Consider the following 15,564-nt stretch of genomic DNA (forward strand, 5'->3'; position numbering starts at 1 on the left):
GCACCCCCGCGACCCTACTGAGGATAAGCGGTGCAGGAAATATATACATATATATAGATATATATATATCTATATATAGATAGATATATATACATTGGTACTCATTGCCTCCCTGCTTGGCGCTCGGCATTAAGGGTTGGAATTGGGGGGTTTGGTCACCTAATGACTAAAATGGCTGCGCCCTGTTTGGCTGCGGCTGCATCGACAGGTGTATAGACATTTCATTCTGTGTGAATGGTTACAAAGAATGACAATAAAAGTAAATTCTATTCTATTCTATTATATATATATATATATACTAGTATATATATATATATATATATATATATATATATATATATATATATATATATATATATATATATATATATATATATATATATATATGTCTCTATATATATATATATATATATATATATATATATATAGAGAGAGAGAGAGAGAGAGAGAGAGAGAGAGAGAGAGAGAGAGAGAGAGAGAGAGAGAGAGAGAGATAGTAATAAAACTTGATTTTTTTTTGTCCCAAGTGTCTGAAACAAAAGTACTACAATATTAATAAAAAACTAAATATGAAATTCAGTACTTAAAACAGGGTGGAACATAATATTTTGTATTTGTTTTGATTAAGAAATATATCATAGAAATACTACAAAAAGACAACAACAGTAATATTAAAACATAAGGAATACTACAAAGATACAAGTAAGTAAATACTTCAAAATACTTCTACAGAAATACCATAAAAATACGACTACAGTAACGCCATGATACAAAGATACCGCTACATGAATATTATGACAGAAATACTACAAAAATAAAGCTATGGTAATATTAAAGCAATGATACACCATTATGACTACAAAAATACAACTACAGTAATACTACAGATATACTACAAAAATTCTACTATAGAAAACAATACTGAAATACTACATAAAATATTATGATGCTGAGCTAGGAATCAAACGGACTAAACAATTTCAAGGCAGTGGATTATTTGCGACGCTGCATTGCTCACATTTTTGTTTTGTTTTGATTTGACTTAAACTTTTTTTTTTATTTTGAACTAGCGTTTTCCTCATATTTTAGCCCATATTCTTTACTTTATTAAAAAAATAGAGTTAAAAAAATGCTATATCTTTGGGGATGCTTGGGTTGAATTTAGGGGTGTTTGAGCGCCCCCAAAACAGGCTGGTTAGGCCAATGAGTATCACAATGACCCAACATTGGTGAGCTGAAAATAAACACTTTGGGAAGCCATTGACTTGAAAAGTGCTATATAAATACAAATCATTTCATTTCATAACAGGTTCACAGGCACCACAGCTGTCCTTAGGAGCACACTGGTGCCCGTGGGCACCACGTTGGAGACGTCATAAACTAGAACAAAGCTCCGCCCCCATCGCACAATTTTGGCTCAAGCTGCCAGTTTGGAGTCGGTTACGAGCGTGTTATGGAACTCGGAGACCTACTACGATTCTCCCACTGCGGGTGGACCGTGTTCATGCGGGCTGAAGAGGCGCAAGGGGGCCTGTGCTGCCCTTTGTGCGGCCAGGAGCTAAGCTTCTCCCTAGCGGAGGCTCCGGTGCGTGTCCGCTCACCTGTCGTGAACGGCCACGGTACTAGCTGCTGCTTCCTGATTACTTCACGGCACGGTGTGGACGGCCTCAGGTGAAAACAACAACAAACCTTAACTAGTGATAGCAATTCTTGCGTACTTAGCTTTAATTTTATTCCTGAAAAATGTTGGTAGTAACACGCTGCGTTCTATGAAAAAACGCGCTTATCTCGGGCAATAAGCAGTGGTTGATAGAGTACTTAATTGCACTCAAGTATAAGTACCAGACATGGGACCAAGTCACACATGTGCAAGTCTCAAGTAAGTCTCAAGTCTTCACCTTCAAGTCCCAAGTAAGTCCCAAGTATTTTTTTCTTGGGCAAGTCAAGTCACAAGTCAAGTCCCGAGTCTTAGATTGCCAAGTCCAAGTCAAGTCACAAGTCATAAAAACTGCGACTCGAGTCGACTCGAGTCCAAGTCACTAAGTCTCAAGTCCCCATGTCTGATAAGTACTGTTACTTCAGAATAATATGTCTCAAATAGAAGTAAAAAGTAGTGATCCAAATAAGTTGGTCGGTTGGATCCCTTCACCACTCTATGGTCGTAGGGGCACCATTTCCTGTGGTTTGTCTTGAGCAAGTGCTGTCTGGTGGCGCCCATCCTTCTCTCGGCAAACCTGTTTCCACCCAGTCTTGAACCAGGGTAAAAAAATGTGGTCAAAAACTACTACTGAGTAAAAAAATATTAAAATAATCCAGGTTAATTGAAGTACTTGAAAAGATAAAAATAAAATACTGACTGGCGGCGCAGTGGTTAGCGCGTGTGCGGCACAGTTCTGAGGTCATGGGAACCTCCTGCGTGGGTTCAAATCCAGCTACCGGCCTTCCTGTGCGGAGTTTGTATGTTCTACCTGTGCTTGGGTGGGTTTCCGCCGGGCACTCCGGTTTCCTCCCACATTCCAAAGACATGCATTTCAGGTGGATTGGCCGGTCCAAATTGTCCCTAGGTGTGAATGAGCGAGTTGTCTGTCCCTGTTTGCCCTGCGATTGGCTGGCAACCAGTTTAGGGTGTCCCCTGCCCACTGCCCGATGATTGCTGGGATGGGCACCAGCACCCCCGCGACCCCACTGAGGATAAGCGGTGCAGCTAATGAGATGAGATGAGATGAGACTAACTGTAAATCACATAAATAAATGAAGCACATGTAGCACATTTAACGCCCCTGTTCTTTTCTTCCCCCCACACTTTTAAGAGAATCACTTGAAAAGGACTTGCTCTTTTTGTGGGACTCTTTTAAATCTGTGTACTCCTTTTGTTTTGGGTGAACCCTCTATGCATTAAAAAATAATTCTGTATGTATATACAGTGAGGGCCACCAGAACCATTTGTATCCTTATTGAACATATCCTTTGGAGAAAAGAATAGAAAATAGGACCGTTCTATTTGTTGCACCAATTCAGGGAGTAGCATTGATCTCTTAAAGGTGCATTGTGTAATATTTGACCACTAGATGGCGTTGTATTTTTTAATGTGAAAGTAAACCAGTCTTAAACGAGCCCAGCTTAGCAGCAAGATACAAGACAAACTTGGCGACAAGTAGGTATGGATTTCGCAATGTTATACGATATAATGATATACATTTTTGACCTATGAATCTCATCTCATCAGCCACACCGCTTATCCTCAGTGGGGTCGCGGGGGTGCTGGAGCCCATCCCAGCATTCATCGGGCAGTGGGCAGGGGACACCCTGAACTGGTTGCCAGCCAATCGCAGGGCACACGGGGACAGACAACTCTCTCGCTCATTCACAACTAGGGACAATTTGGACCGGCCAATCCACCTGAAATGCATGTTTTTAGAATGTGGGAGGAAACCGGAGTGCCCGGAGGAAACCCACGCAAGCACGGGGAGAACATACAAACTCCGTACAGGAAGTCTGGAGCTGGATTTGAACCCACGCAGGAGGTTCCCAAGACATGAATTGTGCCGCCCATGCGCTAACCACTGTGCCGCCGTGCTGTGACCTATGAATATTCATCAAAATTAATATTGGCATGATAGTTCTTGGGCAGCACGACGCAGCAGTGTTTAGCGCGTGTGCGGCACAGTTCTGAGGTCGTGAGATCAAACCTTCCTGTGTTGAGTTTGCATGTTTTTTTAATTTAATTCTGCCGGCTCGAGCCACTCTCGTGTTCGATTCATTAATGTTGAACTCTCTCGCTGCTGCTCTATTCCCGTGTTCTACTGCGTGACTGATCGCCTTGAGTTTAAACTCTGCGTTGTAAGCGTGTCTCTTAATAAGAGCCATTTCAGGGTCTTTATACAAACGCACAAATAAAAGAGAATCGTTGTTTAATATTTCCCAGTATGCACAGCGCACTTCTTCTTCTACGCGAAAAATGGAGTCGGTGGCTGCTTACCGTAAGTTGCGAGACCTTGTAATTCAATATTGACCCATATATAAGGCGCACCGGATTATAAGGCGCATAGTCAGCTTTTTTAAAAAAATCAGATTTTATGTGCGCCTTATAGTGCGGAAAATACGGTAACTGAATGGGGCGAATAATTTTGCACACCCACTTTTTTGTTTTGTATTTGTTAAAAAAACTTTAAAATATCCAATAAAGTGTGTTCCACTCTATGATTGTGTCCCACTTATTGTTGATTCTTTACAAGAAATTACAGTTTTATATCTATGTTTGAAGTCTGAAATGTGGCAAAAGGTCACCAAGTTCAAGGGGGCAAAATAGTTTCACAAGCCACTTTATATAATATATATGTATGTGTATATACGTGTATCTATAAGAGGGTACAGCTATATTACCTGCGCATAGAGTACAGGAAGGGTGTCCAAACGTTTCAGACAGCGGGCCAGATTTGGTAAGCAGAAAATGTGTGAGGGCCTACTATTCAGCCTGGCCTTATTTAAACGGTATGTAATTACTTCACCCTGCGTGAAAGGTTTGCAATGCTTGGCGATCAGTGTGCCAACCGCGTAGCTTGTCTTTGTAGCATTTTCGTGAAAAAGCGTTTTTTTGTCGTTTAAACGGCTTCTAGTTGCTTCACTTTTTCAAAGCATTCGTTTCCAGTTAGCTTTTTGTAGTCCGCATGTTTCGACTGGCAGGGCCTATTAATATTATTTTTTTGCAAATTAGAAAATTAGGAATATGCGGTTGTTTTGGATTTTGGTGAAAACAAATCTCAAATTTCTACTTGCCCTGGAAGCGACAGCCCTCCGTCATTTTTCTTTCTTTTTTTCTTTTTTTTTTTTTCTTACAGTTGCCATGTTGGAAATGGGGTGGGCTCAAATTCTCACATAAAGCCAAAGGCCTACTGCCATCATCTGGTAAAATGGTGATTTTTCTTTTAGAGGTGTGGTATAATTTATTTTAAACTGCAGTCAACATTACTGACAAGCCACTTATGATTAATTTTATGACAGAGGCCGCGGACAAGTAAAAATTTGACCACGTGCTGTAACTGGCCCCCGGGCTGGACCTTGGACATACCTGCAGTACAGTGAAGAAATAACATTCCTAACCCTGCTCACAAGTGCCGCCTGATGGTTGTTTTGGGTCACCAGTCAAATCTAAATAAGAGATGTGACTCGCGCGAGAGCCACGTTAGAAAGTTGTGTGAGGGGATTGAAGTAATGGCTTCAATGTTGCCTACTGTAGAGTAGTAGGTGTAAAATGTATTCTTTACAAATCTACTACTGTAAAAGTAAAAAGTGTAGGGATTTAAAAATCTCCTTGAAGTACTGAATGTCCCAAAACTACTTAAGTAAACGTAATGGAATAAATGTAATTCATTACTACCCACCTCTGCTAACGAGAATTTTCACACGTTATCAATACAATTTTGCATTGTTACTACATGGTGCGGTACAGTGCTATTTTAGCCACTGATTAACCTTTTTCTTGTGTAAATGTGGCCACTTGTACGTTTTGAACGCATTTTAAACCTATAACATTTGATGAATGCATTGAGGCTTCTATTAAATGTGTGGGGCTTATAAAGTAGAATATTTTCTCTATTAAGGATGTGTTCACAGTGCCCAATTGCGTTGAAAAGGTCATTTTTTTTCCACCGATCCTGCTTTTATCTTACTTTTACCAAAACTGTGCTGAAAAATGTTTGTCTCCCTTCCCCCAGATTTACTTCAAAAAACTGTTCTAGTCAAGTCAAGTCAAGTCATTTTTATTTGTATAGCCCTTAATCACAAAGAGTCTCACAGGTTATTACACATAAGCAGTTTAGGTTATTCATATGCTATAGAGTAGAAGTGAGTTTTAAGCTTAGATTTAAACATTTCCACTGAGGTTGCAGATCGGATCTCAGGGGGAATAGCATTTCACAACACCGGTGCCCGGATGGAGAATGCTCTCGAACCAGCGGAACACTTCTTGGCTCTTGGGATCACCAGAAGACCGGCGCTCTCAGAACGAAGGCTTCTGGCCGGAACATAGGGGGAAATCAGATCTGAAAGATATGAGGGGGAAAGTCCATGTATGATTTTGTATAATAATAAGAGAACCTTGAAATCACATCTTAGGCTAACAGGGAGCCAATGCAGGTTAGCCAAAATTGGGGGGATGTGATCGGACTTTTTTGTCTTAGTTAAAAGCCTCGCTGCGGCATTTTGTACCAGCTGGAGACTCTTGAGTCTGGTCATCGGAAGACCGGAGAGTAGTGCATTACAGTAATCGAGACGGGAGGTAACAAACGCGTGAATTATAATCTCCGCATCCGACTGAGACATATAGGACGAATTTTAGCAATGTTACGAAGATGGAAGAAAACGGTTCTAGTAATTTTCTTCACATGTGTAGTAAAGGACAGATCGGGGTCAAATGTGACACCTAAATTTTAAAGTGAGTCACTGTGTGATGTGACATTTGTCAATTTTTACAGCAGTTTTAGAGAATAAGTCGCGGCATTTAGATGGACCAATAACTAACATTTCGGTCTTTTCAGAGTTAAGACTCAAGGAATTGAGTGACATCCACTCTTTTATCTCAGTAAGGCAGGCCTCCAAATTTGCACAGTTTAGTGTGGCAGATTCCGCCATCGGGAGATATAGTTGAGTGTCATCTGCGTAGCAATGGAAACTGATATTATACTTGCGAATAATATCACCTAAAGGAAGCATGTAAATGCTGAAAAGAAGGGGGCCAAGCACTGAACCCTGCGGAACACCACAGGTAACACTAAAGGGCTCAGATGTCATTTCGCCATGTTTTACACAGTGCGGCCTATCTGAGAGGTAGGATCTGAACCATAAGAGGACGTTTCTTGAGAGACCAATCCATTTTTCCAACCGTTCTAGTAAGATATTATGGTCCACTGTGTCAAAAGCAGCACTAAGGTCCAGCAGCAGCAAAAGTGATAAAGCGCCAGAGTCCATTGCCCGTAGGAGATCATTGGTTACCTTAAACAGAGCTGTCTCAGTAGAGTGGTTAGCCCTGAATCCTGATTGCATTGATTCAAAAAGATTTGTTCTCAGATTTGAAATCATTCAGCTGCTGTGCCTCTACTTTTTCAAGTACTTTAGAAATAAACGGTAGGTTTGACACAGGCCTATAATTACATAAGCTTTCTGGATCAAGGTTGGGTCGTTTCAGTGTGGGTTTAATAACCGCTGACTCAAAAGCCGCTTGAACTACACCTGAGGAGAGTGATATGTTTATAATATTTAGAACTGAAGGTGCAAGGACGCCAAAAAGACCTTTAATAAGTGAACCTGGATGCGGGTCGAACTGGCAAGTTGTCGGTTTGGCTATATTCACCATCTGTTTAAGATTATCGAGTGACAGTTCACTAAAACGGGACAAATTCCCTGGACAGCCACCATGTCGTGCATCTATAGATTTCAGCGCTTTAGTTTGTGTTGTATTAATACTGTCTTTAGCAATTTATTCCTGTATGCCTTGAATTTTCTTAGTAAAGAAGACCATTAAGTCATGGGCTGAATGGGTGGACTTATCTGGGATAGTCTGTTGCCTTGTAAGCGATGCTACAGTGTCGAAAAGGACTTTGGGATTGTTCTTTTGTGACGCAATCACCTTCGAAAGGTAGGCTGATTTTGCAGAGGCAAGGGCCGCTTTATACTTCAACAGACTGTCACACCAGGTTTGGTGGAAAACCTCAACTTGGTAGCGCGCCATTTTCTTTCAGATTTCCTGCATTCTTGTTTAAGGGATCTAGTTTTATCATTAAACCAAGGCGTGCATCTTTTAGGTCGTGATTTAAGCCGTATGGGCGCTACTGAATCCAGGACACTAGCTAGGGTAGCATTAAACTCATTCATGAGTGAGTCGATAGAGCCTTTGTATGAAGGAAAGGACGCAACTGCTCCTGGAAGACGATCGGAGAGCTCAGAAAGTGTGCCAGTGCTTATATTGCGTCCACTAAACCCTTCGGCTTTTTTAGTACTACATTTAGCTAGTACTTCGAATGTAACTAAATAATGATTCGAGATAACTGTAGTACACGGTAACACCGTCATGTTTACCGTGTCAATTAGACACAACAGTGAGTGAATTGAGTGGGGAGTTCATATGAATGTTAAAGTCCCCCATGATTATAATTTTGTCTGCATAGGTTAATAGTTCAGACAAAAGTTCAGCAAATTCGTCCAAGAAAGCTGTGTATGGCCCTGGTGCGCGATAAATAGTTACTACATAAATTGACAATAGAGAGGACTGCATAACAAGAGCCTCAAACGCCTTGTAATTATTAGAGGTACAAGGAGTAAATTTGAGCGTGTTTTTTTTTTTCTTTTTTTTTTTTTTTTTTTTCCAGAAATTAGCGTGACACCGCCACCCTTCTTCAACGTGCGTGCTACATGGCTACTCACGTAGTCTTGAGGAAAAGCGTGATTTAGCGGTAAAAACTCGTCCGGGCGTAACCAAGTTTCACAGAGACCGATACAGTAAGTTTATAATCGCGAATAATATTATCAACAAGTAAAGCTTTAGGAGCGAGCGATCTAACATTTAAAAGACCAAATTTTAGCTTTGCTGAATTATTTAACTTAGCTGTAGTCTTTTTCGAGATCATCACAAGAATTCGCCGTTCGGGTGCGTTGGGCTTCAGGCGTCGGTTGACCGGCAAGATCGATGAAGAAATAATGGTTGGATTAGACACATCTTCATGTCCTTCTTGCGCCTTCGACTTCACACGCTTCCCTGCACGACAGCCCCGCTTCTGCTTTCTGTCTTTGCGCTGTCTTCGTCTTTTCTTAGGTAGAATGGGTAGCCACGGAGAACCCGAGTCCCTTTGAAGCCTGTTCGGGATATCATAGGTGGTATAAAAAGTGCCCGAAAAGTCGAAATTTAGACGCCCACCCAATTGGATAAGTTTCTCCCGACTATAAGTCTTATTGGCCACGCATGTGTCCAAAAAAGAAAGCAGGAGAACGATAGTAAGTAGCAGGATAGCCGGATAGCAACCAGTCGCAACGTAAACACGCGCCGCCATGTTGGAACCGGAACCGGAAGTCTCATCCCAATCCAACTGTATTTTTCATTTGTGTGTTCTCAGTGACGAAAAAGATTGTGAGCTTCATGTCGGTATCTCCAACACTGAAGGTAACACGCACAGAACACTCGACGTAAGACACGTCATTACAGTCAGGGTTGGAGGGTCACTTTAGGAGTCCAATTTAGTTACTAGTTACCTGTTTAACCCTCGTAAAATGTGTCTAAACTCCCAATTCAAGACATACCCAAACTAAGTTGAATGCTGTTCTTGAATCTCTTTTGAAAGGTATGACTCCAAAGTTTTCTTTCCCAAATCAAAATAATCACTCCAAGTGCTGCCCACTTTGAGTATTCTGAGTTGGAATGCACAGAAATAGAAGGTTTTTATCCTCGCCTTAATTTTTCTTTTTTTTCGCAATTGAGTTTAGCATGGGCATCTTAGCTGGAAAACAGGTGAGACAAAAGCTTGAACCCTTGTCAAATTTGATTACAATCTGAAAAATGAAACATTGTATTTTACACATTTTTCTAAGGGTACGTTTAATCGTCTAAAAAAACCCGGCCATTTTGGGACGACCAGTTTTCGACACCAAAACATTAACAAATGTGTATTTCACTTTAGCCCTTTTTTAGACATTATGAAAGAGTTGTAAATGTTTGCCATGTCTTTCCAAAATTTAAACCAATGATTGTGCACATCTGCACGTAATAAGAGTGCGTAAAAATAATCACGTTATCTTCAGCTCTAAATTGAATACAACTCCGGATAACGGCATCAAATTATGTTGCGAATTTAATGGGCTAACCTATGTGTCAATAGTCACTTGAATCAGTTAGTACTGGCTGAAGATATTTGGAGATACAGGAGGTGATGACCCTTTTATCAAACCGGCCCGTATAGAATAATTTTACAAGTCTGTTTGTTTCCAAGGGGAGTTTTTTGACAAAAATATCAATTTACGAGTATAAACATTGAAGAAAGCACACATGCTTTTAGGCTGATTTTTTTTATCTGTTGGCATTATCGTGTGTTTTAGAGTAAATATTTTAAATGGTTGGATTCCCTGGATTGTCCTCGATATAACGCAGCCATTTTTGCGTACACTCAACAAATTTTAATTAAGGCCAGGGGATGTAATTGGTGAGTTATGCAGGCTTTACAGTTTTCGGGTATCGTGTTTCAGACTGATCGTGATGTTTCTGTGAGTACATTTTTTCTTTGGTAACGGGGTTATCTAACAAACTAATTTTTCTGCCGTTACAAATCCCTTGTTATTACTGACTGTCAAAAGCGGTGCGTTACTTTGGCTGCACACCGCTAACGGCGGCGTGCCCCCCATGGCACACCTGACGCCACTTTCAACTCTCCTTTGAGTTGTTGACCTCACATCTTTTAGTTGGATAGCGATTATGAATATAGTATTTACTAAGAAGGTGAATAAGGGCTGAGTCATGAAAAATGTGGGCCTTATATTTGACAGTGCCGTAGCCATTGGTGCAGCAACCGAATCGTGTCGTTTGCAAATGAAACGTCTCAATGAGCTGGCTCCTGGAAGTGAACGAAGGGAGCTGACGCCCTATCAATCAACAGCTGGTTCCCTCTGTGACGCCTATTTTCTTTTGTGAAGGTCAATATGCATTATCTGGGGATTCTGTGTTGTTGATTTTAAATCTCTTGACCTTAAAAAAAAGGTTAGATTTGTTTTGTATTTTGTCTTTTTTTTGTTTGGATTTATAAATATTTTTCTTATATTTTCTGTTTTTCAGTGTTATGTTTTATATAGTTAATTCTTTTTTTCTTTTCTTTTTCCTTTTGTTATTGTATTTTTCCTTTTGTTACTTTTCCCATTTGTCTTTTTTAATCTACTTCTCCATCTATTTAAATCATTACGTGCATACCATTACATAGTTGGTAATGTAGAGATTAAAACTACAAAAACAACATAAATAGGTTTTTGGGACCCAAAAGAGGTGTCTCTTTTTGGTGTGCCAAACTAAAAAAGCCAGTTTTTAAAAAAGGCAGAATTCCCATCTTGTCAATTCAAGTCAGGTTTATTTGTATAGCCTTTATCACAAGGAGTCTCAAGGGCTGCACAAACCACGGATGATTGCAAACTACAGACTATTATTACACAATCGCCTGATCTAAAACCTACATGATGGGAAGGAAAAACTCAAAAACCTGAAGAAACCTTGAGAAGGGGCCGCACATGAGGTAATCCCCCTTCCAGGATGACCAGGCTGAAATGGATGTTGCAATAACTAACAATACACAGATATTGTCAACATGAAATGGTGGCCATTCATAAGCTATAAAATATAAGTGTATTTTAAGCCTATATTTAACCAGTTCCACTGAGGTTCAAGGCAGTGTTTCTGATTTGTTTAAAAAAAAAAATTTAAACTTTTTTAAGTGATGGAAATGGTCACTTTCCCTGGTAACTAGTTACTTTTTATATAGAGTAACTCTGTTACTAACTCACGTAGTGAGTATAACTATTGTAGGTGGCTACACTGTTGTTAACATCACTATTGTCTTTGATATTCACTTCCAACTGGAACTTTCTGGTTTGTGCCTCAGCTCACCATTCTATTGTTAGCATACAGTGACAGATTGCACTGTAACAGGAGTGTTGCTCAATTCTTCCTCAAGCGATATTTGGTGTGGTTGGCTATAGGTGCTGTGCTGAGTTATACAGAGATTGGTGTTCAGCGTGAGGAACACGGCTGGGAACAAAGCATCGCTATCCCTCTGGTTTCCCCTGGAAATTGCATTCCAAACTGGGACACTCAACTGGACCACTTTGCCTCTATGAGCAAATGGACATTGGACAGGTTGCACTTTTTTTAAAGGAATTATAAAAGACACATTTTTGTTTTCAAACAGGCACAAAACAGGCAGTGTTCCTCCCCACAATTTTGCAGGTATTTTGCTAATTATTCCACGTCCCAGGGAATCGAGAAATTCAGTATCAAAGTTGCTCTATTTGTCATTTTTGAGGTACAGTGCCGAAGTGTTACTTGAGAAAAAGTACAGTGACTTCAGACTAATATAACTCAAGTAGAAGTAAAAAGTAGTCATCTAAATATCTACTTGAGTAAAAGTAAGTACATTTTGTGCAGATCCTCCATGAAGAAAAAAAAACGCTTGACATTTTATGCCCTAACCCGGCCCAAAATTAAGGCCGGTTTCGGGTCTGGTCCCAAGATCGTAACTGTACCGTCGGGGCTGCTAAGGCTTCCGGTTTTGTTTGGTCCAGGTTAGCCCCGTTAGCAGTCGGCTAGCTGGCTAGCTTTCCTTGTCAATTTTTTTTTTTTCTGGCTTGGTTCATGTTGCTGCCGCATGCTTTTTACGTTGTTAATTCCCAGCTCGGTGAACTTGGGGATAGTGCGCCCGTTCCGAGACTGGGAGGTCGCTGGTCAAAGCCTCGGCCGAGTCATACCTAAGACTTACAACATTGGTACTCATTGCCTCCCTGCTTGGCGCTCGTCATTAAGGGTTGGAATTGGGGGTTTGGTCACCTAATGACTCCCATCACAGCAGTTGGGATGAGCGAGGGGGCTGGGAATCCCCTCCTCTGTATCAATCTCCCAGAAAGAGTCAGGAATGTGTTCTTGCCTCTAGCCACCTCCCACTAGGGGGATTTGGCTCCGGTATATATATATATATATATATATAATATCCCTGGTAGCCTATTTCTTACTGCGTGCTTTTGGTCAGACAGCTTCACGTTTTTCTGACGAACCCAGTTAGCCCTCTTTAGCAGCCAGCTAGCCTGCTGTGTGCCATTGCTGCACCCATCTGCGACACAACATCCAGGAATACTCCACAAAAACTACTTAAACTTTGCTAAAAATACTCAAAACATTTTTGACTAATTCACATATAAACCTATATGGTGACTGGCTTGCGAGGGTGCCAGTTTTACTTTGAGGACGTCACTGCTCAGGAAGTCAGGCTGTCTTAAAAATGCATTATCTCATAAAATAATGGGATTATACCGATTAAATATTTACTTTATTGAAATTAATTTTAAAAAAATGTACTGCTTTCTCACATTTTGCATGTTTTATAATTTGCGTATCCCTTTAAATGTTTTCATTCTTGTCACTCTTTGTGCTCACAATGTGTGCCTGTCCATCCATGTTTGTGTATGCAGATTTGAGGAGGAGAGAGAATTCGGCTCTTGCTGCTACGGTTTTGCTTTGGCCTTCATAAACCAGCTAATGATGTCACAGGGCAGGCAACCTGTAACAAAGGAACATTTTACCTCTGAGCTTGTGCTTCCTCGATTGGAGGCAGCCTCCAGATACCTGGCGGTTCTCCGTCATGTCTGTTGTCATGGATACTGGACCGGTTGATCCTGTAAACTTACTTCTGCTGGGGTTTTTGAATTTGTGTTATCAGTGCATTGAGAAAACACTCACTGGAAAGTTGACACTTGAGTTCACACCACACATATTACTTTTGAGATGCCATAGGTCACTGCGGTGCGCAACCAAAACATTGACATTTTTCGTTTTTTCCGCAATGTATTTAAATTCAACAACATTAATAAATAATTTAGAAAACAACGAAAAAAGAGCTTGAGCTTATCTTCTTCTTAAGTCCCAGTCTCTGTATCTGGTTCTATTTCTGTATTTAGCATACACACTAAGTGCACCGTATGATAGGGCGTGGGTGCCTTCTGCTGCGGCCATGTTACAACAACGCAGACAAGCATACAATTGTGCATATTAAAAAACGGAACCATGACTGTTTCGTTGTGATTTAAGTATTGATTACAAAGTAGAACACGCGGATAAAACACCATTTAAAAAAAAAAGATCTGGTGCAAAGCTGAATTTGGTTCTCACATTTCCGTCACTTTCTGTGCCATGTGCAGCTCCTCGGAAATGATGCCAGCTTTTGTGAAAGCTCTGGCCACAGACACGTTAGCCCAAGCGACAACGGTCCATTATTTTCTTTATAATCTGCTGGAAGTCTGCACCACTTGGTCTAGATAGAAAATTGACACTCTTTCATGAAACAAACACACCAAGACAGTAACAATAACTTTTAAATTGCTAGATATGCTACGGCGTTAGCAACCATGAAAACTTTAGTGTGATGTCACATGTCCCACTTTGCACAAGCAGTAGACGGGAGATGTATTTATAGAAGTCACGGAACATTGCATACAAGTCGTATTTAGTTGGAAATGTATACAATGGGGCGCACTGCTGATGGATTTAAACTGTAAATAAGTTGTTCTACTGTTGGATACTGTGCATATTCTTGCTTAGTATGCCATTCTCGCCTAGTTCAATAGTAGTAATATTGTTGATACGATAACATGTTGTTGTAAGTTTAAACAGGTGTTGATACGATAAGATGTTGTTGTGAAAACAGATCTCAAACTGTTTTTTTGTCACTCCCCCTTCCTTTAGCAGAAGAAACATGTAAATTAGGGCGTTCCTAATACAATAAAAAGGCAAGTACGAACTAGACTTTTTCAGAGTGTCTAGTAGACTGTAATAGGCAGTCTATGGTCATCTCTCTTTGCAAGTAAGTCATACTTACGTCTCTGTGTCTTTGAGTGCAGGTTTTTATTGCAAGTGTTGGGGGTAACCTAACAACTGCACAATTTGAAGAAAATCGAAGAGTTATGTGCACCTTATGGTAGTAAAAATACGGTATATCAAATCATGTAACCAAATAATTATAACTAGGTACTCCTATCCAAAAAAACTCCCTGCAGAGGGCTGGGTGCCACCAGGCTGTACTTGCCCAAGACACAGGAAGTAGTGCCCGGCGACCTTGGCAGTTAAGGGATCTGTGACCGTAAACTTTACGATATGAGAAATGAATCATACCATAATTTAAAAAATAAAGCAAATATTAATAAACACTTAAGGTTATTAAGTTAATATGAAGTTTATAAAATATGATTATAAATTCTGAGGCAGCACGGCAGCGCAGTGGTTAGCGCGTGTGCGGCACAGTTCTGAGGTCGTGAGATGGAACCTCCTGTGTGGAGTTTGCATGTGCTCCCCGTGCTTGCATGGACTCTGGTTTCCTCCCACATTCCTAAAACATGCATGTTAGATTAATTGGCCGGTCCGAATTGTACCTAGGTGTGAATGAGCGAGCGAATGTCCCTGTGTGCCCTGCGACTGGCTGGCAACCAGTTCAGGGGGTCCCCTGCCCACTGCCCGAAGATAGCTGGGATGGGCTCCAGCACCCCCGCGACCCTACGGAGGGTACAGATAATGGATGGATGGATATTAATTCTGATCACACAATCTGATTCATCATTAAATGGCAAATGGACTGCATCCATATTTACTAGTCACTGAGGACCTCCAAAGTTTTTTATAATTCACTCCACACTATACCCATTCACACACTCCCACACATCGAGTGCAGAGTCAGCTATGCAAGGCCTACCTGCATATCTGTGGCATTAGGGGTTCACTATATTGCCCAAGAACACAGGATTCAAATCTGCGACCTCTTTGGTCCCAAGACGACCGGGCTA

The 15,564-nt window shown here is 40.8% G+C and overlaps 1 protein-coding gene across 1 annotated transcript; it reads left to right on the forward strand.

Annotated features, from left to right (window-relative positions):
• The first annotated feature begins 1,396 nt into the window (after positions 1-1,396).
• Positions 1,397-14,531, forward strand: mkrn2os.1 (MKRN2 opposite strand, tandem duplicate 1). Its single transcript, XM_088337071.1, has 4 exons — positions 1,397-1,671; positions 9,105-9,151; positions 11,722-11,878; positions 13,204-14,531. Exons 1-4 carry the CDS (start codon positions 1,454-1,456, stop codon positions 13,403-13,405), a joined length of 624 nt encoding a protein of 207 aa, XP_088193197.1. The 5' UTR covers positions 1,397-1,453; the 3' UTR covers positions 13,406-14,531.
• Positions 14,532-15,564: the final 1,033 nt, after the last annotated feature.

This window comes from Urocampus carinirostris, chromosome 6 (genome assembly GCF_059441175.1).
Source record: "Urocampus carinirostris isolate Australia breed hairy pipefish chromosome 6, RoL_Ucar_1.0, whole genome shotgun sequence".
Classification (NCBI taxonomy): domain Eukaryota; kingdom Metazoa; phylum Chordata; class Actinopteri; order Syngnathiformes; family Syngnathidae; genus Urocampus; species Urocampus carinirostris.

Bases quoted from the DNA above. Each gene is read 5' to 3' on its own strand.
- mkrn2os.1 (XM_088337071.1), top strand. From the start codon at position 1,454: ATGGAACTCGGAGACCTACTACGATTCTCCCACTGCGGGTGGACCGTG. The intron at 9,152-11,721 runs GTAACACGCACA...GGTTGGCTATAG, and splicing joins CGGTATCTCCAACACTGAAG to GTGCTGTGCTGAGTTATACA. The intron at 11,879-13,203 runs GTTGCACTTTTT...TTGTGTATGCAG, and splicing joins AGCAAATGGACATTGGACAG to ATTTGAGGAGGAGAGAGAAT.